Source organism: Silurus aristotelis, assembly GCF_946808225.1.
Source record: "Silurus aristotelis genome assembly, chromosome: 16".
In the NCBI taxonomy this organism is placed as follows: Eukaryota; Metazoa; Chordata; class Actinopteri; order Siluriformes; family Siluridae; genus Silurus; species Silurus aristotelis.
In genome coordinates, this window is record NC_139589.1 from 15,943,752 (window position 1) to 15,970,168 (window position 26,417).

General features: G+C 36.3%; 1 protein-coding gene across 2 annotated transcripts in view; it reads right to left on the reverse strand.

The window, feature by feature from the left end:
* Positions 1-25,340, reverse strand: part of jakmip2 (janus kinase and microtubule interacting protein 2) — an 88,429-nt gene extending 63,089 nt beyond the window's left edge. Inside the window, exons 1-4 of one of the 2 annotated variants that reach the window (XM_083565087.1) lie at positions 25,200-25,302; positions 15,842-15,950; positions 11,010-11,254; positions 10,091-10,588 (exon numbers count right to left, since the gene is read on the reverse strand). In XM_083565087.1, the coding sequence (XP_083421213.1) occupies positions 10,091-10,588; positions 11,010-11,138 (627 nt within the window). In that variant the 5' untranslated portion in view covers positions 11,139-11,254; positions 15,842-15,950; positions 25,200-25,302. Of the gene's footprint in view, positions 1-10,090; positions 10,589-11,009; positions 11,255-15,841; positions 15,951-25,199 lie in introns of both variants that reach the window. The other variant, XM_083565086.1, reaches the window with a different exon arrangement.
* Between the last annotated feature and the right edge of the window lie 1,077 nt (positions 25,341-26,417).

The window sequence follows — 26,417 nt, forward strand, 5'->3', positions numbered from 1 at the left end:
ACCACAGGTGTTGTTTGTAGAATTTTGAAGAAAATAATCAATTTAATAAAGTTTGAATAAGGATGTAACAGAACAAACTGTAGAAAAAGTCCTGTGAATACTTTCCGGATGCATTGTACTGTACCCCAAATAGATTGGAGCCCCTGAAAATAGGGGGATTATGTATACAAATATATGGATATGGACCTAACTGTATGCCTAGTCAGTGTATTACCTGCAGTAGACACCACTTAGCACTCTTCCTGTTTGGAGGAGCAGAGAGATACAGATGTAGCTATTAAGAATGCACGTCAGGGGAAAAATTGATCCCATGACTTGCGCACGAGGACAGCAGCACAACAACAAAAAACATATTTTAATCCTCTAAGCAGCTTTAATCAAACACTTTGGCTAATTTGAATAAATTATTTTAATAAACTATGAAACGCTACAGGTTTTTAAGCACTACAGGTTTTTAGGCACTAAATGCTTACACAGTTTAATGTCAAGCTTTTATAAGCTGCTACTTTGGTCTCTGGTCAAACACAGCTTACACTGAATAATAATGCTGTTGCCTTTCTTGTACTTAAAGCTGAAGTAGTAGTTTAAATATGGCCAGGAGTTCACTTAATTTCAACCAAGTTCATCATTAGCAGAATTTAACAGTTTATCCCTTTTAGTTGGGTCTGTGCCACCGCTGTCTGACTAACTCATGTCCACCTTAGTTGTGATAAGTATACTACTTCAACAAAACAGATTAGAGTAAATGTACAAATCATAAAAACTATTTTAAGAGCAGAAGTAAACGAAAATACAACTCAATTACATTAACACAAGTAAATGTAATTTGTTACATTCCACCTCTTAACTATGCAGCACAGCTTTAAATGCAATATAACAGTTTAGCCCTAGAAAACAATTGACTGATTAACAATCATTACTGTATTTACGTTTATTTTCAGATATTGTATTTTTATGTATTTTGGATTTTATGTCTTCCAAAGTTATTACTCCACCTAAAGATACGGAGCAACTCACAATGGAGCAACAATACAAATTGCCCTAACCCTAACCCTAACCCAAACCCTAACAACCGAGGAGCACGTAAGACAATGCAAGCCTTTTCAACAGACTAAAAGACAAACTCAATCCTCCAGATCATCACTTTCAAAAGGGACAAGCATAAGCTTGGCAGCTTACAGATCAGAGCAATGGCACTTGCAGCACATGTTCATGTGCAGCAGCAGTCGCTTCAGCAGAAGCAGCAACTTGTGCAGAAGCAGGAGAGGAGCTTGAAAGTGGCAAGCTTAGTTTGAAATCAGTTCCTGATATAAACAACAGCATTCAGGAGCATCTTTTACAGAACTCCCATTTAATGATGATCCAATGTTAAGTCATCATTACCTTCAGTTATGGCAAAAGTTGACTATGCCCTGCTGGTGCCACATAATGCAGATACAGACAATCAGTGTTTCCAGACCAAAAGACTGGTTCTGTAAAGAAGGAAGCACAAAATGAGAATAAGGAAACAAAGATGATTTTGGCATTCTTCCCAATATGTACCAGAAACATAAGATACATCAGATCTAACTAAATATCTGATCAGATGTGAAATGGACAGTTCTGGTCTTCTGAGATTTAATGTCTGCCCACTGAACTAAAGGGCATGGATATCCTTTGTAAATTCAAGTAGAGAAATATAACAGCCACAGAAGAGTTGGATTTGTATTACAATGGTTAGCTGAACTCCTCAGAACAAGTAAAAATAACAACATCTGTGCATGTACTTAACACAACAGGAGCAATCAGAATTGTTTGACGGCTAGTGCTATGGATCTTAATAATTATTCAAAACTCTCAAAGGCAACCACAAATTAAGAGTTGAGATAAGAGATATCCTCTGTGAACTTGAATGCACTAAAGCAAGTAGGTACCTTTCAGGCCTTGCTTATATCAACACTAAGTTTAATCCAATATTTAGAAAATTGCCCACAAACCTCCATTACAATTAAATATTTGAGTGGTCCAAATAAAAGCAGTATTAGCCACCCTTTTTTTTTGTGAGAATTCAAACTAAAATAAGGAATTACCTTCTCACTCTACATTTCTAGCAATCAAGCATTAGGAGCTAAAACTACCAAATTCAGAAAAAAGAATTCTGTAACTGTAGACTGAGATGTGTCCTTCAGACAGTAGACCCGCAAGCCCAAAAAACTGATTTGAAGTCCAGATCAGCAATGTCCTTTACAAGGCAAACCTCATCCTCTTAAAAAGTTTAGGGCCTTCAGAGATTGTTTACTAGAAGAGCGCAAATCAATTAAAAAAAATAATAAATCATATCTGCTTCAAATACTCTGACTCTACTAACATACTGCAAAAAAATACAAAGCAATAATCAAATGCCATGAATTTAACAGTTTCACTGTTAAATTCATGGCATTCATATAACATATGAACAAACCTGTCCTCAAAGTGAAATTTGTTTAGAGTCAAAAAATTCAAAAGGAAGGAGAGCCGCCGCTAGCTAGTCATCGACCGTAAGAGTCTACATGATGCGCACTGGACTAGGGTGAATAAATTTTTTGTAATTCTTTTTTTATTATTAATTTTTTATCATTTTTTTTACTTAATAAAAAATATTGTATGCAGTGCAATTGCTTATAAAATGTAATTAAAGCTGCTTAAAAATTTTCACTCATTAAATCCATGTATTTATCGCCAGCTTTAAAAACGTGCCTAGTGCCACAGGATGCCATGCATGCTCATGCAGACACACTGCCCTCACCATGTTTTACACATATTGGTGTATGCTGTGGATCTAAAGTTGGGCTATTCCAAATTGTTTTTTACAGTATACAGTTATACGGGGGAGTGGTGGCTCCAGCGGTTAAGGCGCTGGGTTACCGATCGGTAGGTCGGGGGTTCAAGCCCCGGTATCGCCAAGCTGCCACTCTTGGGCCCTTGAGCAAGGCCCTTAACCCTCTATGCTCCAGGGGACCCTTACGAGGAAAATAAATCAAGGACCGTGACGTCGGAGTGACGTGGGGCCGCCTTCCCATGGGCTCACCACCTGCAGGAGGGAGCGTAAGGGCTGAGAGGATTGGGCAGCAGTCGAAGGCGGGGGCCTTGACAGCCCGATCCCTGGACACGGAGAAGTGTCTGGGGAATCTGCTTAGATGGCTGCCCCCACGACCCGAATTATGGATAAGCGGGAAGAGAGGAAATGAAAGTATACAGTTATTTTGATTTGTTTTAGTATATTTTATTGCTTTATTGCTATTATTCATTCTCTCCCGCTTATCCGTAATTCGGGTCACGGGGGCAGCAGTCTAAGCAGGCCCCCGCCTGCTGCCCAATCCTCACAGCACCGTCCCTTACGGTCCCTCCTGCAGGTGGTGAGCCCACGGGAAGGCGGCCCCACGTCACGGACCTTGATATTTCCCTCGTAAGGGACCCCTGGAGCATAGAGGGTTAAGGGCCTTGCTCAAGGGCCCAAGAGTGGCAGCATGGCGATACCGGGGCTTGAACCCCAGACCTTCCGATCGGCAACCCAGCGCCTTAACCGCTGGAGCCACCACTCACCCTCATTGCTATTACTTTAGTTAATTTAAAATGCACAGAGATATCATGTTGACTGATGACTGTTGACTGTGTAGTCAATAGATGACAACAAGCTTAGGATGTCTGGAGGACAACACTTTGTTTTAGAAATCATAGACAGAGATGTATTGCTGGATGCTGCACATCTGGGTTGATTAACCTTTCGCTTATCAATGTTTAATTTGCCAAATAATAACGATCAGGCTATGGAATGCCTCAAATCATTCCACAGAACTAGAAATAAGTAAACTGATATGAAAAAGAATGTTATTGAATTCAAGCAAATTGTTTTGTGCAGTGATTATGTAGAGCCTAACTAGAGCTTTACCATAGGTAAAGGAGAATAGAGTGGGTACCTTCCCATGTTTGGTGTGTACTAACAGCATAAACCGAATCAAATCAGGGTCATGTTTGACACTGTTTAAAAGAGTTTAAAAATGACACTCATATGAGTTCTTATTAGATTGTTAAAAAAGAGAGCATTGCAGTGACAACAGGTGCGCAACAGATGTTTTTTTTCTCTGACATGAAAGATGACAGAAATTATTTTATTTTTTGTAGTATGATGGCAAAAGCCGAGACAAAAAGGTAACTGAAGGAATGACAGTCCATGCATTTGGAAGATGCCTAACAACCGAGAGAAAATATTTATGACTGATGCAAAGCACTTTGTATTAAGACATTTTTATGTTGGTGATGGACTTCAGTCTCCATTCTGAGGAAGGTGTTAACCTCTTCAAAAACACACAAAAGATGCACACAGAGTAAAAATCTTAGAGTAAACAAAACTGCATCCAACAGCTAAACTGTTATGGAAGCATTCACCAGAATAGATCAGAATGAAGAACTTGAAGAACTTAGACCTAGGAGTTTATATGTTCTCTGTTTAACACTTTTGAAACCTGGAGACCAACAGCTTCATTTTTCCATATGATTTAAATAGAGAACTATTGAAAGGGCATTCTTTACACAGTGAATAGCCTACATAGCATTTGGGTGTCTGGCTCCTGTAAAGTGCAATGACAAGCTTTAATGAATCGTTTGCAAGGAAAGACACACAGAATGTAAATGCAGAAAATTCTCTAATTTATTTGGAACATTTGCAGGTTAAGTGGTCATACATACAGTGCACCCGGAAAGTATAAACAGCAATTCACTTTTTCCACATTTTTTTTTGTTACAGCCTTATTCCAAAATGAATTAAAATCATTATTTTCCTCAAAATTCTAAGGCAATTGTACTGTATACAATTAATTGTGTGTTCGAGATGGAAGTGTAAATAGAAGATGTTTGGAAGTGATCTTCTTGTGCATGTCTGTCAGAGCAGTGCACATTGAATTTGTCTCCCTTAAGTTTCATTGATGCATTGCAACAATTTCTCTCCATCCGTATTCTAGCTACAGATTATTTTAAAGACACAGGATGAACACAGTTTTTCAATCCACACCAAGCTTTACACATCTTAGGAGAGACTCACTGGAGTTGCTTGATGGATTCTGCATGGCATGTTGATTCAAAAACCCAAATACTACAACCATGAGGTTTTGGCAACTCTAATAGTTGCTCTATGATACAAATGTTGGGTCAGTTTTTTAACAGACTCTGGTGTGGTATAAATTTCATTCTGGGATAGTTTAAAACTTGCACAAAACTTGTTTTTTATGATTAATAATCACACTATTGGTGTCACCCAAATGAGAATGGATTCCTTTGAGTCTGGTTCCTCTTCCCACACATAATTTACTCATTTAAATTTTTTCTACAATTCTTACATTCTGTACAGCTGCTATTAGACAATGTCTATTGTGAAAGGCGCTATAGAAAACTACCTGAATTAAATTGAATTAACAGAAAAATATAGGAATTAATCGAAATTTTGAGGTTAGCTTTAAAAAAGGGAATTTAAATGTAGTTAAACATTTTTGTATGATAAGCTTGGTTAAAACAACCAGATTTATTGCAATTTCTACCCCGCACATTCATCACGTTATCTTGCAGACATTACAATGTTTATTATTTTTGAAAGAAGTCTCTTATTAGATCAAAAATTATATATATTTTTTAAATCTGTATTAGTTTGCATCCAAGTGAACTGCTGAACAAACAGAATGTTTATATTTGTTTGTATATAATACAGTTTATATCAATTTCCTCAAATTTCTACTTTCCGTAAATTCCCTTAAATTTCTGGTAAGTTTCCATCTTAGAATATGTAAAAAATTCCCCAGATGAAGTTCTCATAGAAAGTTTCCAAAACGTTTACTCCTCTTTGCAACCCTACTCCTCTGTAAATTATTGGGGAACCTTTCAAGCATGTTTTCGATGACTGTGTCTCACAATTGTCAGAAGTTGCTAGGCAAACCTTAAGATTAATAAGACAAAGGAGGTTTAGGACTAAAAGGCTGTTTCTTGTAGTTTTGATGCTGGAGTTATTGTTCTGTTACTGGTCCCTGGTTTATCTGTCTTGACTATTTTTTTTTTTGGTCTTTACCTTGTAGAGAGAAATCTAAATGACTAATTTGGCACATGCAAAAATAAAATCCTCGAAAGGCTTCAACAATCTTTAGACAACATGCAAACAGAGAAACATGCTGTTTTTATCATTATATGGACACTCAGGTAAGATATGTTTAATTTGTATGCATAAATACTGTTTCTGCAGGTAGATTAGTATAGTTTAGCCTAAAAACTTTTCTTTTTTGTTTGGTTTTGGTTTAAATGACTCACATTTAAAACAAATTTTGGCAAAGGTTTAGAGTCCTGCCTTGCATGTGACTGTGCAGCAATTGTGGATTTTCACAGACCTAGAGATCAAGGCTTCTAAAACACTTCATGCTGGTACATAGACACTGCGGCCTCTGTACTTTTACAACCTGGAATGCACTGCGGTCCCACAGTAATAATTTGTCGGTGCGGTTACTGACAATTAGTCAGTACATGTGCACTTTTTCCAAATAAATAACCACTTGCATGGTCATTAGACTGTCAGTTATATTTTTAAAGGATTCTCATTTTTTAAAAATGTCTTTCATTGCTCTTTACATACTTTAGATGTACAAACCCGATTCCAAAAAAGTTGGGACACAACTTGTGAATAAAAACAGAATGCAATGATGTGGAAGTTTCAGATTTCAATATTTTATTGAGAATACAACATAGATGACATATCAAATGTTTAAACTGAGAAAATGTATAATTCTAAGGAAAAAAATAAGTTTATTTTTATTTTGCATATTTCATCGCATCAAGACACATCTCAAAAAAGTTGGGACAAGGCCAGGTTTACCACTGTGTGGCTTCCTTTCATAACAGATTATCATAGGAATGTTGTCCCATTCTTGTCTAATACAGGCTTCTAGTTGCTCAACTGTCTTAGGTCTTCTTTGTCACATCTTCCTCTTTATGATGCACCAAATGTTTTCTATGGGTGAAAGATCTGGACTGCAGACTGGCCATTTCAGTACCCAGATCCTTCTTCTACGCAGCCATGATGCTGTAATTGATGCAGTATTTGGTCTGGCATTGTCATGTTGGAAAATGCAAGGTCTTCCCTGAAATAGACAACGTCTGGATGGGAGCATATGTTGTTCTAAAACTTGGATATACCAAGTTTTTCAGCATATTGATGGCATATTTCAGCATTGATGGTGCCTTTCCAGATGTGTAAGCTGCCCATGCACATGCAACCCCATACCATCAGAGATGCAGGCTTCTGAACTGAACACTGATAACAACTTGGGTTGTCCTTGTCCTCTTTAGACCGGATGACATAGCGTCCCAGTTTTCCAAAAATAACTTTAAATTTTGATTCGTCAAAATTTTTCCACTTTGCCACAGTCCATTTTAAATGAGCCTTAGCCCAGAGAAAACACCTACGCTTCTGGATCATGTTTAGATATGGCTTCTTTTTTGAGTATTCCTGAGCCCATGTTGTGATTTCCATTACAGTAGCATTCCTGTATGTGATGCAGTGCCGTCTAAGGGCCCGAAGATCACAGGCATCCAGTGTGGTTTTCCGGCTTCAAACCTTACGCAAAGAAATGTTGCAGATTCTCTGAATCTTTGGATGATAATATACACTGTAGATGATGATAACTCTTTGCAATATTTCTCTGAGAAACTCCTTTCTGATATTGCTTCACTGTTTTTCGCCACAGCATTGGGGGAATTGGTGATCCTCTGCCCATCTTGACTTCTGAGAGACACTGCCACTCTAAGAGGCTCTTTTTAGACCCAATCATGTTGTGAATTGACCTAATAAGTTGCAAATTGGTCCTCCAGCTGTTCCTTATATGTAACTTTTCTGGCCTGTCCCAACTTTTTTGAAATGTGTAGCTCTCATGAAATCCAAAATGAGCCAAAATTTGGCATGACATTTCAAAATGTCTCACTTTCAACATTTGATATGTTATCTATATTCTATTGTGAAAAAAATATAAGTTTGTGAGATTTGTAAATTATTGCATTCCTTTTTAATTCACAATTTCTACAGTGTGCCAACTTTTTTGGAATCAAGTTTGTAATTCAAGTTTATGTTTATCTGAAACAATTTTGTATTTCTGTGTATTTTGTTTTGACAAATTTATCAGCAATTGAAAACCATTTGAAAACTCTGAGTAGCTGGTTTGAGAAGTTTTCCACAGATAAAAAAATTACAAATCAGGTTGGTGAATGCACTGTAGATGATGATAACTCTTTGCAATATTTCTCTGAGAAACTCCATTCTGATATTGCTCCACTATTTAAAAAAAAAAAAAAAAAAAGAAGACAAATCAGGTTGGTGATTGGTCATTTCCCGATTTTTTTTCTGTGGAATTCAGTAGAATTACAAACATTTTTGGTGTTTATATTTATTGGTCAGCTTAAAAACTTCTCAAACAGCTACTCAGAATTTTCAAGAAGAAAGGAGAAACAGCAGCACAGCATCTTGTCAGCTACTAAACAGGTATGTTCTGGGGAATTCATGATTTTATAAATCTTAAAACAATTACAATTTATCGAAGGAATAGTTAAAAAATATGAAGATTGAGACAATTCCATGTGACTTAAGTTATTAAGTACAATTAAGGTGTGACAATGATTTTTATGCCCTGATATGTAAAACCATAGAATTTAAAGAGGATGTACTTAATTTATGAATGAGTTAAATATGAAGGGATATTATAGGAAAGTGTCAAACTAAAGTAAGATTGTCTGTTTATACATACATTTTTGTATAAACAGCAGAGGTGCGTGCGTGTGTGTGTGTTAGAGGAAGGGATGGGTGATGTTTATGTGTGCCTATGTGTATGATGTGGCTCTTTGCGGTAACATAGTAAAAAATTTGGCTCTCGGTCTCTGACTGGTTGGCCACCCGCCTTATAATGTGAAAATGGTGTATTTTAATGAAAAGCTATTGTGTAAACTGTTTGTTTGTAACTTCAGGACAGTCGCCCTGGATCTGTTCTGTCATGACTCGCAAGCATCAGGTTGCACAATCACCTCGCTCGCGACATAGTGATGGATTCCCTTACAATGGTGCGAACACTAAAAAAAACAGCAAAACATCTAAAAGTTTTTTAGTCACTGTTGTGGTTTTCAGCAAATTATTTTGCATTTTTACACCAATGCATATTTTTTCCCTTTTTTATTTAAGCCTGTTAGCTTGCTGCATTTCTACATTTTATTCTATTTTTATAGCATTTGTCTACTACAAAAGTAACTTATCTGTTTTCAACTGTGATTAACTGTAGCTTTACTATGTTCAAATGCTTTTGTATTCTTTTTATGGTTGTATACTTAATTTATGCATATATATTTTAATATTATAAACCTTGCATACTCAACTCATTTTTTTTGTAAAAAAAAATCCCCCATACATTTTAAAATGTCAAAATTAAAGATAATTAAACTCAATATCTGACTTTTGCATTTTTTAAAGTACAATTTTATACATATATAATCTGAATTAGGGTTTTATATAGTTATAATAAGCAAAACAGCTTTTTAAAATGATTTTTATCTGATTAATCAGGGAAAGTTTTATTGTCTGATTAATCAAATATCAAAATAATCGTTGGCTGCAGCCCTATTTGTGCTGTAGCTGGTACCTGCTCTGCAATATCTTGAAAAACTTAAATAATGAAAAGTGTAAATGTAGATTTTGTCATTCTGGACCTCCCAAGTGTGTGTGGGGGCCATTTAGATGACATCCTTAGGGTGAAAAGCAGTACAATTTCAGCCCCAACTAGGTTGTAGCGGCACTATATTAAACATTATAATGTAATTTTAATCAAAATGGCCTTTACACCACAGACCAGACACTATTTTATGTTGTTGCTCAAAAGTTAATTTACAACCACTTAATCTCTGTAAAGCTGCTTTGAGACAATGTGCATTATTAAACAGAATTTTTCAAATAAAAATTAATTTAATTGAAACAAAGTTATTACTAAAATACATAAAGAACTCTCTATGTTGGGGCCTTTGTTAGCTTTTTAAAATAGAATGTGATAAATAAACAGCCACTTACCAGCCGCCGAATGTCCCGCTCACAGTCCCACTTGATCTTGGTTATCTGTTCTTGATGTGCCTGGTGCTCAGAACGCAGGTCAACCGCCTTAGTTTTATCAGCTTGGATGGCAGCATTGAGCGCTTCATCTGTATTACGCTTTGCAGCCTTCAGTTCAGCAATTTCTCCTAGCAACTTTGCACGTTCCTGCTCGAAGAAACGCCGTGCCTCATCACGTGCCTCCAGCACTAGTGTTGTGCGTACCTTCTCACCAGTTCCATCACGCAATGCAGCCAATGCAGACCGTAGCCTCTGGATCTCACCATCCTTGATCTTGGCAGTTCTACCTAGCTCCTGCTCATGCTGTCGTGTCAGTGACTCACGCAGTCCCGCCAGCTCCTTGAGCTTCTCCTCATGCCAGCGTGCCCGTTGTTCAGTAAGAGCTGCAGTGTGCCGGTGCTGCTCCTGCTCACGGATGCGCTTGGCTTCCTGTGTCTTATCGCGTTCCAATTTGCTGACCTGTAAAAAACCATGTTATATATGATCCTTATATGGCTGTATTGTCAATTTTGCATAAGCATACCCTTGCATCTCATGACAAACCTAATAAAATCTAACCCTGTTTCAGTGCATGTCTCAGCAGTTCCTTTAAGTTCCTGTAAGTACCTTACAGAGACTATACCATAAATACTGTGGCCAAACCTCAGAATGATTGTTACTAGCTTGCCTCATCTGTATCTTGAATACAACCTGTACCTTGAATATTAAATCTCCTTTGATAAACTTATTTTGAAGTCTTTGCATGTTATAAAGATACATTAAATGGTTCATGTATGAAACAAAACCTTAAAATGTCTACGAAAAACAGTATTGTGAAAAAAACAAAGGTTAAATTGGAAATCTAAAACTATTAAAAAGGTTTAATTTGTTGCATACTCACCTTGCATTTTTCTTGGTGCAGTTCAATTTGAATGTCAGTTAGTTTGGATCGAAGATCTTCATTGGCTGCTTGTAAGGCAGAGATGATGGCTTCAGGTTTTTCACCCTTGGAGCGTACTTTTTTCGCCATTGGGTCAGATCTTACAACACGTCCTCAAACTTAACTCTGAAATGTCCAGTGCTTAAATACACGAAAATGGGGTTTCCAGTGCCGTCTCTTCCTCATTATTCTGGCAGGCAGAATACCTGTGGTCAGAGGTGGCAAAAGTGTACACATCCATTACTTAAGTAGAAGTACAGATACTCATGTTTTAAAATACTCGGGTAAAAGTTGAAGTACTGATTATACCTTTTTACTTAATTGAAAGTAAAGAAGTCTTGGCTCTGACATGTACTTAAGTAAAAAGTAGTTATTACTTCTACCTGTTTTAGCTGTTAACTGGACCTCACATCATATTAATATTAGATAGATAGATAGATAGATAGATAGATAGATAGATAGATAGATAGATAGATAGATAGATAGATAGATAGATAGATAGATAGATAGATAGATTGATTGATTGATTGATTGATTGATTGATAGATTGATAGATAGATTAATTGAACGTTATTGTCATTGCATAGTACAGGTACACAGCAACGAAATGCAGTTTGCCGTATACCAGAAGTGCAAAAAGTAAATAGTGCAGATAAATATGTAGCATATGTACAGCATGTGATATTTATGTAAGCATATGTACAGTGAATATAACAGTGCAGAGATGTGTGGACATCATTAAGAGCCTTTGCTATGTTTCCACACGGACAGTTAATGAGGTGATACCGAAGAAAGTGCACCTCTTCAAGTCAAGTCAGGAAGCTTTTATATATAATCATAGACATTTTACAGATTTGAATGATGTATTGTTTTTATCTGTACGATCAATAAAGACAGAAATTTAAGTTCGGGTTGCCATTATGAGGGAAAAACCACAAAACGCCACCCAGAGGGTAAATTGTGTAAAACATGGCGGATTTAGTGTATGATTTGAGACTTGGCGCAGAAATAAAACAAAAGTTTAGTGATTAAAAATATTTTTCGGTGGAGTTTATTTATTTATTGTATATCTAAGTAAAGAAGGGACGTCGTGAATAAGTGTATGTTTTGCTGGAGGTTTTAATTTCGACTCTTATATTTATTTATTTATTTATTTATTTATATTATATTTATATTTATATAGTATATTTTTCATTAAAATGGTAAAAACAGAAATGTGCGCTGAATTGATAGCGTTAATACAGTTTAGTGCCGTTTAAAATTGACAGCCAAATATATATATATATATATATATATATATATATATATATATATATATATATATATATATATATATTAATACAAAACGAAATAAAAATGTTGTTACCTAATGAATGTATCCATGCTCAACATCCACATACAAAACACAAGCAGAGAAAAGATGATGATCATGAATGTGTCTGTTCTCAGTCATGTTTACATCACTGACTCCCTCTGTCTCATCCACATTAACCCCAAACTTCTCACTGCCTTCTGCCTGCTGATTCTTAGCTTCGTAAACTAGTGGTGAGTGAGAGTCAGGATTTTATACACCAGCCTCTTTTGAAAATGTAAGAAGTAAAAAGTACAGATATTTGTGTAAAAATTTAAAGAGTAAAAGTAAAAAGTTGTCTGAAAAATAAATAGTGAAGTAAAATACTGATACCAAAAAAATCTACTTAAGTACAGTAACGAAGTATTTGTACTCTGTTACTTCCCACCTCTGCCTGTGGTAGAGCAGTAATATAAAAAATGTACAAAAATGAAGCTTTTAAACAATTACAAAATAGTAGGTCTGTCAATCAATTAAAATATTCACGATTAATCATATGATTTGTAGCTGTTCTGAATGTACCTTAAATTCATACTACAGTCAAACCCACTTATCTCGACCTCGGTTAACCCTATTAAGTCGACGTTTTTGAAGTGAACCGCCAAATTTTTGCTTTGTCTTAGCATTTTCTAATCGGTTATGTCGATTCTTTTATGTTGCCGTACCTAATATCTCGAGCACAAGAGGTTGCAAATTTGCCACATAACGTCGGTTATGTCAGGAATCCCCGTGCCACGCCCCCTTCGGCGGCTGTCAAACCTCGGCATTCCCCGAAGCACCCTGCTTCTTCTCCCCTGCCTGCCCCGCCCGCACGGAGCTCCTCGCAGTCATGCTGATCACACACACCTGACTCTAATTCACTCGCTCATCCCATCTCCTATTTAAGCCCCTCACCTCCACACACTCGCGGGCTGTTATTGTGTGTGCATGATCGTATGTGTTGGTTCATGGCGGGCTGTGTAATCGAGTATACGTATCCCGCTACGTACCCTTCTTCTCGGACTCCGCATTCTCTCAACGGCACCCCGGATTATCCCGATCCTGCTCTTTTTCATGTTCATGTTTATCCTTTGCTGCCCAGCGCTGCGCTTTCCATCCGTGGATTCTCTACAAGAACTGTCTCTGCTTCACATAACTTCGTGGACCGCCAGTGGATATTACTGCTTCGCTACAAGTATTGGTGGATTATCTCCTGAGTTTTCTCAATAAACTTTGTTTGCGTTTACTTCGGCTTCCGCCTCCTTATCCGCATTACAGGTTTTCTCGATCCGCATGACCAATCAAACAAATCGCGGCAACGCTGTTGTGTAAAAAAAAAAAACCTTTAAAAACACGTGCATGTACATTCTCATTTAATAACGCACATCATGTACATAAAGAAATTTCAAGCACGTTAATATATTGCCGCCATATTGGTTTTCGTTTGTCTCGATCATCGGTTATCTCGACGCTTTTTGGCGACCCCTAGGCCCTCGACATAACTGGGTTCCACTGTATTTAATACTTTTAATTATCATGGGCTTGAAAAAATGTATGTTTATTAATAGTGAAACAATACTCAACATGGAGCATAAAGACAAAATATTCTTGTAAATGTTTTAAAGTAATAATGGTGTTTTAAAAGGTTTTTTGTTTCCACATGGATGGTTTTAATTGTGTGCTTGATTTGAGAGCACATCAGTAAACCAAATTAGTGATCGTTATTTTTCAGTTTTTTTATTTTTATATATCCGAGTAAAGAAAGGACTCTTTGAATAAATGTGTTGGGTTGAAGGTTTTTAAGCCTCTTTATTATATTTTAATAAAATGGTCAAACAGATGTGTTGCATTAATCATGCGTTAATAAACATAGTGCTGTTAAAATCAATTTTGACAGGTCTACAATATAGAATGTTATTTAATATTGCTGATTTTCAATGATTTGATGTTTATTTTTTTACAAAATAAATAACTTTTTGCATTGGCTAGACCCCTAGAAACCTAAGCACTGTAACAATGAGGTAAATTAAATATTTAATAAGTATGCTTGCAAACCAGAAAGCAGTTCCAGGCTAGGACTAGGGCATTTAGTTTTTTTAAAGCAAGTTACCACCCTATGTATAGTGAGTTACTATGCTATTTTTATCTAACTGAATTGTTTATTATTTGCCATGTTAACTAATTGATTCAGTATATCCAAACTACAGTGATTACAAGTATAAGCAAGTCATTTGAAATATGTCTGTCAATAATGCTGCTTGATGATTACTGATCATTTAAATCACTGTTAAATAAATGACAAATTAATTTAATTAGACGCTGTCAGTGTCCCTTTGTTCCTTTCTTGTTTACCTACAGTATTGTCTGCACCTATGATCAATCGCTGTGTGTATTTAGGCTTACCCCATGTCTTAGTCTCTTTGCTCTGATTTTTTTTTTTTTTATACTTTGTGACCTACCTTTTATTGTTCTGTTGCCTCAAGACATTACAAACCCACCACTTAATTTAACTATGGGCATGTACTTTTAAATATTTGTGTACACCAAACACAAACACTCTGCTGTTCATCACCAAAATTGTCTATTTTGGTGTTATATAACCATTGAACCCAATTCCATTTGATATCCAGTAATGCCCAGCAAAGTGAAGATGCTTCATTTTCTTTTTGGGTGAAAAAATTATTTTCTTAAAACCCTTTCAGCCAACCTGTGGTGATTGTAGGTGACTAAAACTAACTAAACTAACTAATTTGGAAAAAAAGTTTTGCCCACTTGAACAATCCTTTTTACAATGCATAAAGACAATATAGACCCACATTCTCTTTCAAGTTGATTCATAATATTTCCAGTTGACTAGAACGCCTTAATTAATGCGCAGATAGTGTAAGTGGGCATTTTTAATTCTTTTACTATGTTCTTATAGCCACTTTCCATTTTATTAATCTAAACAACCTATTTTCTGCACATCACCGCTATATTCCTTGGTTGTAACCATTGTGAGAAATCACTAAGGAGCTTTAGCCATGTGTTACCTCACATATTTTGCTAATGTTTGATATCCATTGTTTTTTTCCTTTAAACTTTCAAGCTCCTTCATCTCGTATACTCTTATTCGATTTTTACTGCAGTTATATCAATGTTATTATAACATAATTTAAAAACTAAGATTAAAGAATTTAAGTTTTAACAGCCCTTAGTATTGTAAATAATGTTATACTAATAACATGACTATGATCTATAATACGTCTTTAAAACTCATAGCAGATTATAGTAATTACATAGAAAAATAATATGACTATAAAATGGCAATAATTTAATGGACATTAACATCTCAAATTTGAAAGTTGTCTTGACACCAGAATCCTTGCATATTTCCAGCTAAACAGAAATTAAAAGAACCAACTAATTATCCCTGTTTTTAAACTGTTGAAAATACAGAAACATCCACGGCTTTGTAACGTACCAGAATTTTTGGAGTAGAGGTGTGCATCAGGACTGGGCTCCAGCAGAACCCCATAAAACTTTTAAGGGGATGTGAAGTATTTATTTTTATGCAAGCAGGAGCAGATCAACTATTACAACAGAATAAAAGAAAAACAGATTCAATTGGTCCTTCATTTTTAGCAAATACTTTTCCCAATGCCCACATTTGAATGATTTAGTAAACAATCAAACTGCTGCCATATTTTTGGACAGTAGAAGCAAATCGGAAAACTCATTGTAAACCTACACAAATGCAGATAGAACACACAAACTATGTATAATCATTACTACTAGCTAGGGGTTTAACGCTACACAAAATTCACAGTTCGGTACATACCTCGGTTTTTAAATCACGCCTCAGTACAATTACGGTATAGTTAGTGGGATATAATGCAAAACATACTTTTTTTTTTTTTTACGCAGTTTATTATTATTAACATTTGTGAATAATATTACATTTTCTAAAGATATGTTAAACATAACTAATCTACTTATTTCAGCATACTGTAACAAATGTCTTAATTTCTTTCATCCTTCATTCATTTACTGTTATGTGGATGTGTTGCCAGGATTTTATCCCTTTAAAAGAAATTCTTAGAGCTGGACATAAAACGCTTAAGAATCCACATCACTAACATTGGCGATAACCAGGAAGTGGCAGCGCATGTGCATAACAAATTGTATTTCAAGTGCGGCATGAGTCGCCACAGTGACACTGCACTAACTCTAGTTTCTTTTTATACCCCTTTTATTGCTGTGTATGTTTTCAAGTTTAATAATTTTAAAAAATGCACTTCTGCAAGCACACACTAAACACTTAATATGTTCCTGAGGAAACTCAAATTTTAACTTTTCCGTACAGAAAAAGGATTGCATTCGGTACACCTGTACTGAACCAAAACCCCTGTACCAAAAAAGTTTGGTACGAATATATGTACCGTTACACCCCTACTACTAACTAATCATTATTACTACTATTATGGAAATATTACCTCTGAAAATCACTATGGTAAGGCACAAATGCTAGACTTTGAACTAAAATCACAGAACAGCAAATATATAATAAAACATAATCCAGGCATGTCCAAGTTTATTGAACAATACGAGGGCAGAAACGTGAACAAAACACAAGAAACCAAAAGTAAGATAAAAAAAATGCAAAATATGGAGCAAAACAGCTAGTAAAATGCTACGATGAGTTACTTCGAAAACAGTAATCAAATCATATATATCTATCTATATATATAGTATATTAGGGCTGCAACTAACAAATATTTTGATCATCGACTAATCAGACGATTAATTTTTCTCGATAAATAGGATTAAATCATGAAAAAATTTATGACTTAGCTGTTTTGCTTATTATAACTATATAAAACCATTATTCAGGGTATATATATTTTTAAAATATGTATATATTTAATATAAAATGATTCCATGCCTTGGATGACTTGGGACACATGCTTTTTCCTGCTGCCGGTTTACGGGTACTGTTGGCCATTTTCGCAAGTGGTTGTTTTACTCGCCGTCACACTAACCTGTAACTTGAGCATCCCAACTAAACAATAACAGCACTCGCTGACAAAGAATTTAATGATTATTATTGTTGTTGCAGCCCTAATATACAAGATCTTACAAAAGTGAGTACACCCCTCACATTTCAGCAACAATTGTAATATATCTTTTCAAGGGACAATACTACAGAAATAAAACTTGAATGCATTTTAGTCAATGTGCAGCTTGTATAGCAGTATAGATTTACTGTCCTCTAAAATTAACTCAACATATTTGACATTATTGTCACAATAACTGGCAACACAAGAAAGTACACCATAAGTGATAACAGCTGTACATCGCTTAACCATGCAAAGCCTATTCATCATCTTCATCTTTTTGTCTGCTTGACAGGACCGTTCAAATTTGTATATCTTGTATTAGAGCAGTTAAAATTTGGTGCTTTGAGTACAATTCTCCCATACTGACCACTGGATAGCACCTCATGGCACAGAACTATATGAGAATTTGAGAATTAGAACTGTGCTCCTCACAAAGATGACCTAGGCCAGGGGTGTCAAACTCAAATTCAAAGTTGGCCAGAATTTAAAACTGGGACGAAGTCACGGGCCAAACTGTAATTGACTGCAATTGTGCATGTTTTACCTTCTCTACAGATATGTAATGTTGAACTTTTTCATATGGAAACAAACTTTAGTTTTGCATAAACATTGAATCTGGAACAACTAAAGCTTAATATAATGAGAAATTACATTTGAAATAAAACACACATCAGTGCTATTCATTTCTTATTATGTCTCTATCTCTTTATCTATAGACTTTCGAATTCCTTTTTAATGTAAATCTTTTATTCATAGGCCAACAAAACAACCAAAAATAATAATTTCTTTCAATTTAAAAAAGCAATCTTTCAACTATTAACAGTCCATGCCTTAGAGTAGAAAAAGTGCATAAAGACTCACAGAGTCGTACTTTGACTTGAGCGTGTCACTACACTGGAGTTCAATCAGCTCCATTTGGAGGTTGGTTGGTGCGCTTTCAACCACAAACGGATTACTGAGCAATTAAAATCTGCATTTCTGGGCTTCAGAGTTTTTCAGCAGTCTCGACTGACACGCCAACGCACTAACAAAGCAATTTGGGATTTGTAGTATTAGCGGTGTATGCGCTATATACTGGCGGCCAGCTCTAATACACATTTCAAGTCCAAGGAGCTGTCAAAGGATGTCAGGGGCAACTTTGTAGACCTGCACAAGGCTGCAATGCACAAGGCTGGAATGCCTATGACTTATCTTCAATGTTCTGGCTGAGGCCAGAAGGTTCAAATTTAATATTCTACAGTGCATGACCCTGTTCATGTGGTGAAGTCTTCCTGTACCCTTAGAGGAGAAACAGCCTCAAAGCAGAATTTTTCCACCTCCATGTTTGACAGTGGGGATGGTGTTCTTGGGGTCATATTCTGCATTTCTCTGTCTCCAATTTTCGTCTTATCTGATCACATCACATTCTCCCAAGCCTTTTCTGAATCATTCAGGTGTTTTATGGTAAACTTCAGATGGGCCTGTTCATGTGCATTCTTGAGCAGAAGGACCTTGGTGTGTTACCAGTGGTTTTCTTGGTGACTGTGGTCCTAGCTCGCTTATGATTATTAACAGGCTCCTCCAGTGCAATTCTGGACGGATCCCTCACCTTTCTCAGAATCATCCTTAACTCGTGGTTGCCTTACCCCGATTTATCCTTTCTCTCTCTGTTAAAATAAACCTAGGAGGTAAATTTACAAAATCGGCAAAGGATCAAATTATTATTTTCCCCACTGTTTGCCGCACACTGCAACAAGTCGAATGCATCTCTGTCGTCCTAGAAGGAAGCCTCTCCTGAAGCTGGCTCACAAGAAAGACTGCCAACAGTTTGCTGAAGACAACCTGTCCAAGAGCATGAATTATTTGAACCATGTCCTGTGGTCTGATGAGACTAAGATAAACTTGTTGGGCTCAGATGATGTCCAGCATGTGTGGTGAAGCCCTAGTGAGGAGTACCAATAAAATTGTGTCTTGCCTACAGTCAAGCATGGTAGCATTATGTCTGGAGCTGAATTTTTCTAAAAAGAAACAGAATTTTCTTCTCGCCCCTCGCTGTTTTCTCCCTGTTCCTCTATTTTCCATTCTGCAGCATGTTTTTAGTCTAGAGTTGTCCAGAGCAGTCCAAAGTTTAGCAGGTGGTGCGACAGTAATAATGGTCCGTGAAAACACAATGCTCCTTGTGTAGTTAAATAGACTATAAACTAAGCATGCTTTTTTTGAATTTCAATTATTTAGGTTACTTAAGGAGTCATTTCAGCCCTAAAATTGTTTTGCGAATGCATAAAAGCACTAAAGAATCTATATTGCTAGTGTTAGCCACTAACCAGGAAGTGGCTAGCATCTAATGCCAGTTATGTGGATTCTTCAGCATTTTATATCCAGCTTTGAGAATTTCTCTCAGAAGGAGAAAATCCTGAAAATTCCACATATTGAGGAAGTGAATGGATTAAGGATGGAAGGAATGAAGACATTTGTTAAAGTATGCTGAAATAAGTAAAACAGTTAAGTAGATCACATCCTGAGAAAATAAAATACAAAATGTACCACACTCACACACACACACACACACACACACACACACACACACACACACACACACACACACACACACACTTACATACAGATCTGTATTACCCAAATAGTGTCTAACAAATGTAAACTATTTACTTACATAATTTAATTATATTTAATCAATGTAATTTGTGCCAATTTAATTTACTACTCAATTTAATCAATATAAAACAAAAGTGTATTGAAGTAATTAGATTTGTTCTATTTTATTTTTTATTAAATATAATTTTATATATTATTTAACCAAGCAGGCATTTTATTTAAAAATGTAGACTTAAAAACCGAGGTATGGTATGAAGAGGTATGGTATATAGTGGGACAAATAAGTATTTGATACACTGACGATTTTTCAACTTTTGCCACTTACAAAGAACAGAGATTTTCACCGTAGGTACACCTCCACTGTGAGAGACAGAATCTGAAAACAAAATCCAGAAAATCACATTGTATGATATTTTATTGCATGAAATAAGTATTTGATCACCTACCAACCAACAAGAATTCTGTCTCTCACAGACCTGTTAGTCTGTCTTTAAGAAGCCCTCTTATCCTCCACTCATTACCTGTATAAAAGACACCTGTCCACACACTCAATCAATCAGACTCCAACCTCTTTACTATAAGCAAGACCTGACTAAGGACACAAGGGACAAATTGTAGACCTGCACAAGAAATTCAAGATGACTGTCTATCTCCCTTAGGCCGGGGCTCCATGTAAGATCTTGCCTTGTGGAGTATCAATGATCCTGAAAAAGGTGAGGGATCAGCCTAGAACTGCACAGGAGGACCTGGTCAATGATCTGAAGAGAGCTGGGACCATTAGTAACACACTACACCGTAATGGATCAAAATCCTGCATCGTGCGCAAGGTCCCCCTGCTCAAGCCAGCACATGTCTGGGCCCATCCGAAGTTTGCCAAAGACAATCTGGAGGATCCAGAGAAGGTCATGTGGTCAGATGAGACCAAAATAGAACTTTTGGTATAAACTCCACTCGTCGTGTTTGGAGGAAGAAAAAGGATGACAAAAATCCCAAGAACACCATCCCAACCATGAAGTTGACCATGAATATAAATATATACCATTCTACCTTGAGTTGCCTTTTACAGCATTATTGTAATAAATAGGGTACCTTTGTCCTCCCATACTATGTTTATTGTATATTCTTTATATTTATATTAGATTTATTTATACACATTGCTATTTGCACTTCTGGTTAGATGCTAACTGCATTTCATTTGCCCTGTACTCTGCCCAATTATCTAATTTCATCTAATCCAATAAATATAGTTAGTCAGCAGCTTGAGGACATGATCAAAAGTTAGACATAGGAAACTAAATATTAAGTTTTAATTTACTTCTGACTATCTGTTCCTTTACTTTTGCTCACCCAAATACTAGGTGGTAAGCCACTTCAACACAATGTTCTATGTTCAAATTCTGATCTACTATCTCATAATCACAAACAGTACATGTTTATTAAAATACTTTGAGAGGCTCTATCTTAGGTTGATCACAAAGCACTGGTGAAAAGCTTTTTAACAATATGTGAAACAGCTGCTTTCAACTTCATTAGATAACAGTACTGCCACAAGACATAAAGCTGGTTGAACTTTGTCAAGAAGTTAATCCATGAACAGAACAATGTGTAAAAATCATGCAATGATAAACTAAAACATGCTGCAATGCATTTCATCAGCAGTGCACTGCAGCACAGTACAATGACTTTAAAAAGCTTGTAGTTTCTCCATGCTCTTGGAGAAATTAATGCATCATTCAAAAAATTTATCCAGATGATGCCACCAAAGATAACCTTGTTATGTAACCCATTCAAAGATAATGCCATTGCTGACCAGTTGGACCCACCAACATCATCCTACAAAAGTATGTTTACTTTTTTCTGATGCAACCACTTCGGTCACTGTTGGTCTATTAAAACTATGCTCATTTTAAAATCATGTTTATGTCTCCTAGATGCAAGTGATAAAAATGCTCTCTGTGTGTATGAATGCACGTCTGTGATGGAGCAACAGATCAAGCTCAATGAACAAAAGACGAAGAAACTATTTAAGCTGATTAATCAGACCGATCTTTGGCTTTTTTTTATTAAACGGCATCTGACAATTGTACTGCAAATTAGACCGATTATTAGGCATCTGATTTCTAAATAACAGCATCAGTCAACCTCTATTTTAGTACACAATTAATAAAATTATATGACTAATATGAAAAAACAAAACATGTATTCACTCATTTAAATGTAGACATTTTCACAAAGCATTATGATAGAAAGTCTGTTGCCAGTAAGCCAGCATGATCTCCCTTAAGATGAAAAGAAAAGGTACTCGTTTTTAGATGGTGTCTAGATGTAAGCATGAATCCACTAATACGGCCAAAAACACTAGATATACTGGGGTCTCTGCAAAATCTGTCCTTGTTGTGTATGGCCTCTTCCTGTGTGGATGCATAAACATATTGGCAAGCATGATTTTGAAAGACTAGAATTTGTAAAAACTCATATTGCCTGACATTCTGTACTTCTGCAAAAATTCACCATATCAGTAACATGTATTAATTCTTAAGACATAAGATGTATTGTACATACAACTGGTGCAACCTAAACTTTCTTTCGGCTTCTCCCGTTAGGGGTCGCCACAGCGGATCATCCCCATGTTTGATTTGGCACGTTTTTACGCTGGATGCCCTTCCTAACGCAACCCTCCCCATTTATCCGGGCTTGGGACCGACACTAAGAGTGGCTGGGGTTGGTTCCCTCACCAGAGATCAAACCCGGGCCACAGTGGTGAGCGTGCCGCATCCTAACCACTAGACCACAACTGGTGCAACCTGCCAAGGAAAATAAGATTTGTAGGGTCTTTAGGTAGCCTTAAATAAAGATTTTTAAGGAGCCAGAACATATTATACCTTCATATAATTTTTTTTATTATTCTAACATAAATTTTATTATTCCTAACTAAATTATTATTTTTATTTTATTTTATATAGTTTATTTAAGTCTTTCTGAATAGAATTTTGTTAGGTAAAGGAGCAGATCAGGAAGGTTCACAGGTACTGAGGTTTTAAGTGAACTAGGATTTTTGGATGCTGTTGCCACTTCACTCTCAAGCATCCACTCAGGTTTGCTGATGATGGAGTGGATTTCCAGTCTGTGTTACCTGCCTGCTGGCTCTTCGTTTTAGCTATGATGTCATAGGTAGTCTGCATGCACTTTAATCACAATGTTCAGTGTCCTTAACAAATGCATGACATATGTTTCTCTTTTCCTTTCTCTTTCTACTCTACTTTTTGAGCCACACGACCAGAGCTAAGGAGGTTAGGATCACTGGCATCTCATAAGTATGAGATGCCAGTGATCCTAACCTCCTTAGCTCTTCCGGATTCTTATCATTTGGAAATCACTCAATGATGCTGAGGATGGCTATATATGGACATGCTAATCCTCTGGATGATACCACTTAGAAACCATAAAGATGGCTTTGGACTGGAATGGGTCTGAACTACATCAGTAAACAGTTAATAACAATTGATGTACAACATATTTATAACCATGATCCCCAGTAAAGCCAGTCTTGAAACCTTCCGTAAAAGTTTCCAGGTTATTGTTGCATTCAATTTACAACAAAAATAATAAATGCAGCAGTAACTAAATCATTCAAAAACTAAGGGAATCTAAGGAAATATACATTTCAGTGTTGAATGATGTTCTGTTGCTATAAATAAAATTGTGTACTACGAAAGCATGAAAAAAAAAATTATAATTAAAAAAAAAAAAATTATATATTACAGTATATGAGGACTCCTAGCAATCACACCCATATGTGAGCATTCTCCAAACAGTGGCCACTGATGTCCCTGGGCATACAAGTATGTAGTATATATTTGCAGGCTGGGTTATAATTTCACTTCACTAAAACTGAAGGATCCAAACCTGCTTTATCATGACAGAGCCCTGTGCACAAACCGAGGCTTTTAAAGAGACAGTTTGGAGAGGTTGGAGTATAGTGGCAAAAGCCCTGACCACCACTACACTAACCATCTTAGGGACGAACTGTAACACCAACCGTGTCCCAAGGCCTTTTCACTTCTCCCCATAGCCACCTTGAATATATACACCATTCTAAAATATATAATAACAAATAATAATACACATTTCATAATAACAAAGAGTGTGTGTGGGGGCGGGGACTTAGAGGGCAATCTGTGGTAATGCCCAAGGAGTTGGTCATGAATGTAGTGTATATATAATTTTTTTTTTGTTGTTTTTGTTTTTTAAATAAAAGTCAAACACATGAAAATATAAAAACGTTACTAGCTTGATCTGCAGGTAGTTGTACTAAGACTAAAGTCCTATTAAAAAATAAAATGAACTTAAATACTTAAACAATTAAAATCAGATAGATAGATGATAGATAGATAGATAGATAGATAGATAGATAGATAGATAGATAGATAGATAGATAGATAGATAGATAGATAGATAGATAGATAGATAGATAGATAGATAGATAGATAGATAGATAGATAGATAGATAGATAGATAGATAGATAGATAGATAGATAGATAGATAGATAGATAGATAGATAGATAGATACCCGAGTTTTATCTCCGTGATCTGTCGTTGGATTCGGCATAAAAACACACCTACAGGTAATAATACAATAATACACCACTGACATACAAATACACCGCGACCATTATAATAACACCACGGATATAGGTTACGTCAATTACACCAAAATATAATCAAATGCCTACATCCAAAGCCGCAGAGGCCTGCTACCTTGGTATCAGTATTTAGCTGTTTAGCCAAGGTGGTTTATCATTTGGACACAGGCTGTTATTACAGCATCCTGCGGCTTCGGCTATTTGCCCTTAACAATAACGGCTTATTAGCGGCCATCACTGGTGTAGGGTCGGATGATGAGGATACTCGAGTCGTTTGCTTTTTTTAACCGATTTGTCTTAGGCGTTTTGTCGCTTAAATACACAATATACACTTAAAGATCCATATCCAGCGTCAGAAATGGCAGCTAATCGACTACTGTTAGCCTGCGAGGTTACATCTAGACGTACTGCTGGCACAACCAAATAAAAAAACAGCAGCAAATATCAGTTTAATTAAACGAAATTAAATATAAAATGTTTACATACCAAATACAAAACTCGAACAAAGGCCTATTCATTATGCTTAGGATTTTATCCCTGCTTAAACGTTCAGCATCAGCAACCGTACCACGCTGAGCGAATGATAGGCGCTGCGGCTCAATCCCAAATACATCCCTATTGGATGTTGAACCTACTGCGTACTTCAGCTCACGGGTTTCATTACATATGTAGTGCGCAAATATAGGGAGTATGCAGCGATTTGGGAAGCAGACTGCAAAATTACGCTCTTACCCTCACAGGAATTAGATTATTCACTGTTATATACTGCTGTTGATAAAAATGTTTGATATATAATGTATATGTTATATCGTTCGTAGACAATGACACAATTCCCGCATTTTTGCCTTTTACCAGATAGATAGATAGCTAGCTAGATAGATAGCTAGATAGATAGATAGATAGATAGATAGATAGATAGATAGATAGATAGATAGATAGATAGATAGATAGATAGATAGATAGATAGATAGAGATAATTTAATTTCGTAGACTCAAATATTGTGATTTCTTTTCACCACAAAGATTTGTTCAGAATAATTTTTTTTATTGTGCAAGTAAGTTTTGACAAATAGATCAGGAATCAGTTGGAACCTTCGACAAAATACGTATTGTATTATAATGTAACAAACTACCCTTAACAACTGCACTGATTTGCTTTTGAAAGTAATGATGAGTCAAAGGTCAATCCAAGCCTCACATAAAGTCTTTAACATTAATTGAGAGAGAACCTGGCATGTAAACCTGACCTTGGCAACCTGACCAGGTAAAGAGGACATGAAGGAACCTAAGATTGTCAGATAACAACCAGTTGGGATCTCCTAAGCGTTCTGTAATGGAGACAAAGTACAACACAGTTGAGAAGGATGTCTGGCTCTTAAATGGGCAGGTATCATCCTCATGTACTATATGCTGAGATGCTCCTTTACACTATGTTCCACTCCAATTGCTCCAGCTCATAAAGCCAACTTGTGGATCACTCGTTGATATAAAATTATAACTCATAGTGGTCCATGGGTCAGGGACATACATGGTGGTGTCAGTTTATTTGATTCTGTTAGGGTGTGAGGGTTTGAGTATTTAGTGTGTCAGCCAGTAGCAAGATGCATCTCCTGTCTAAGTCAGACTGTGCGGTATATGATCAAACATCAGTTGCAGTCAGAGATGAGGCAGGTATAACTGACAGCTAATGATAATTTTCGCCTG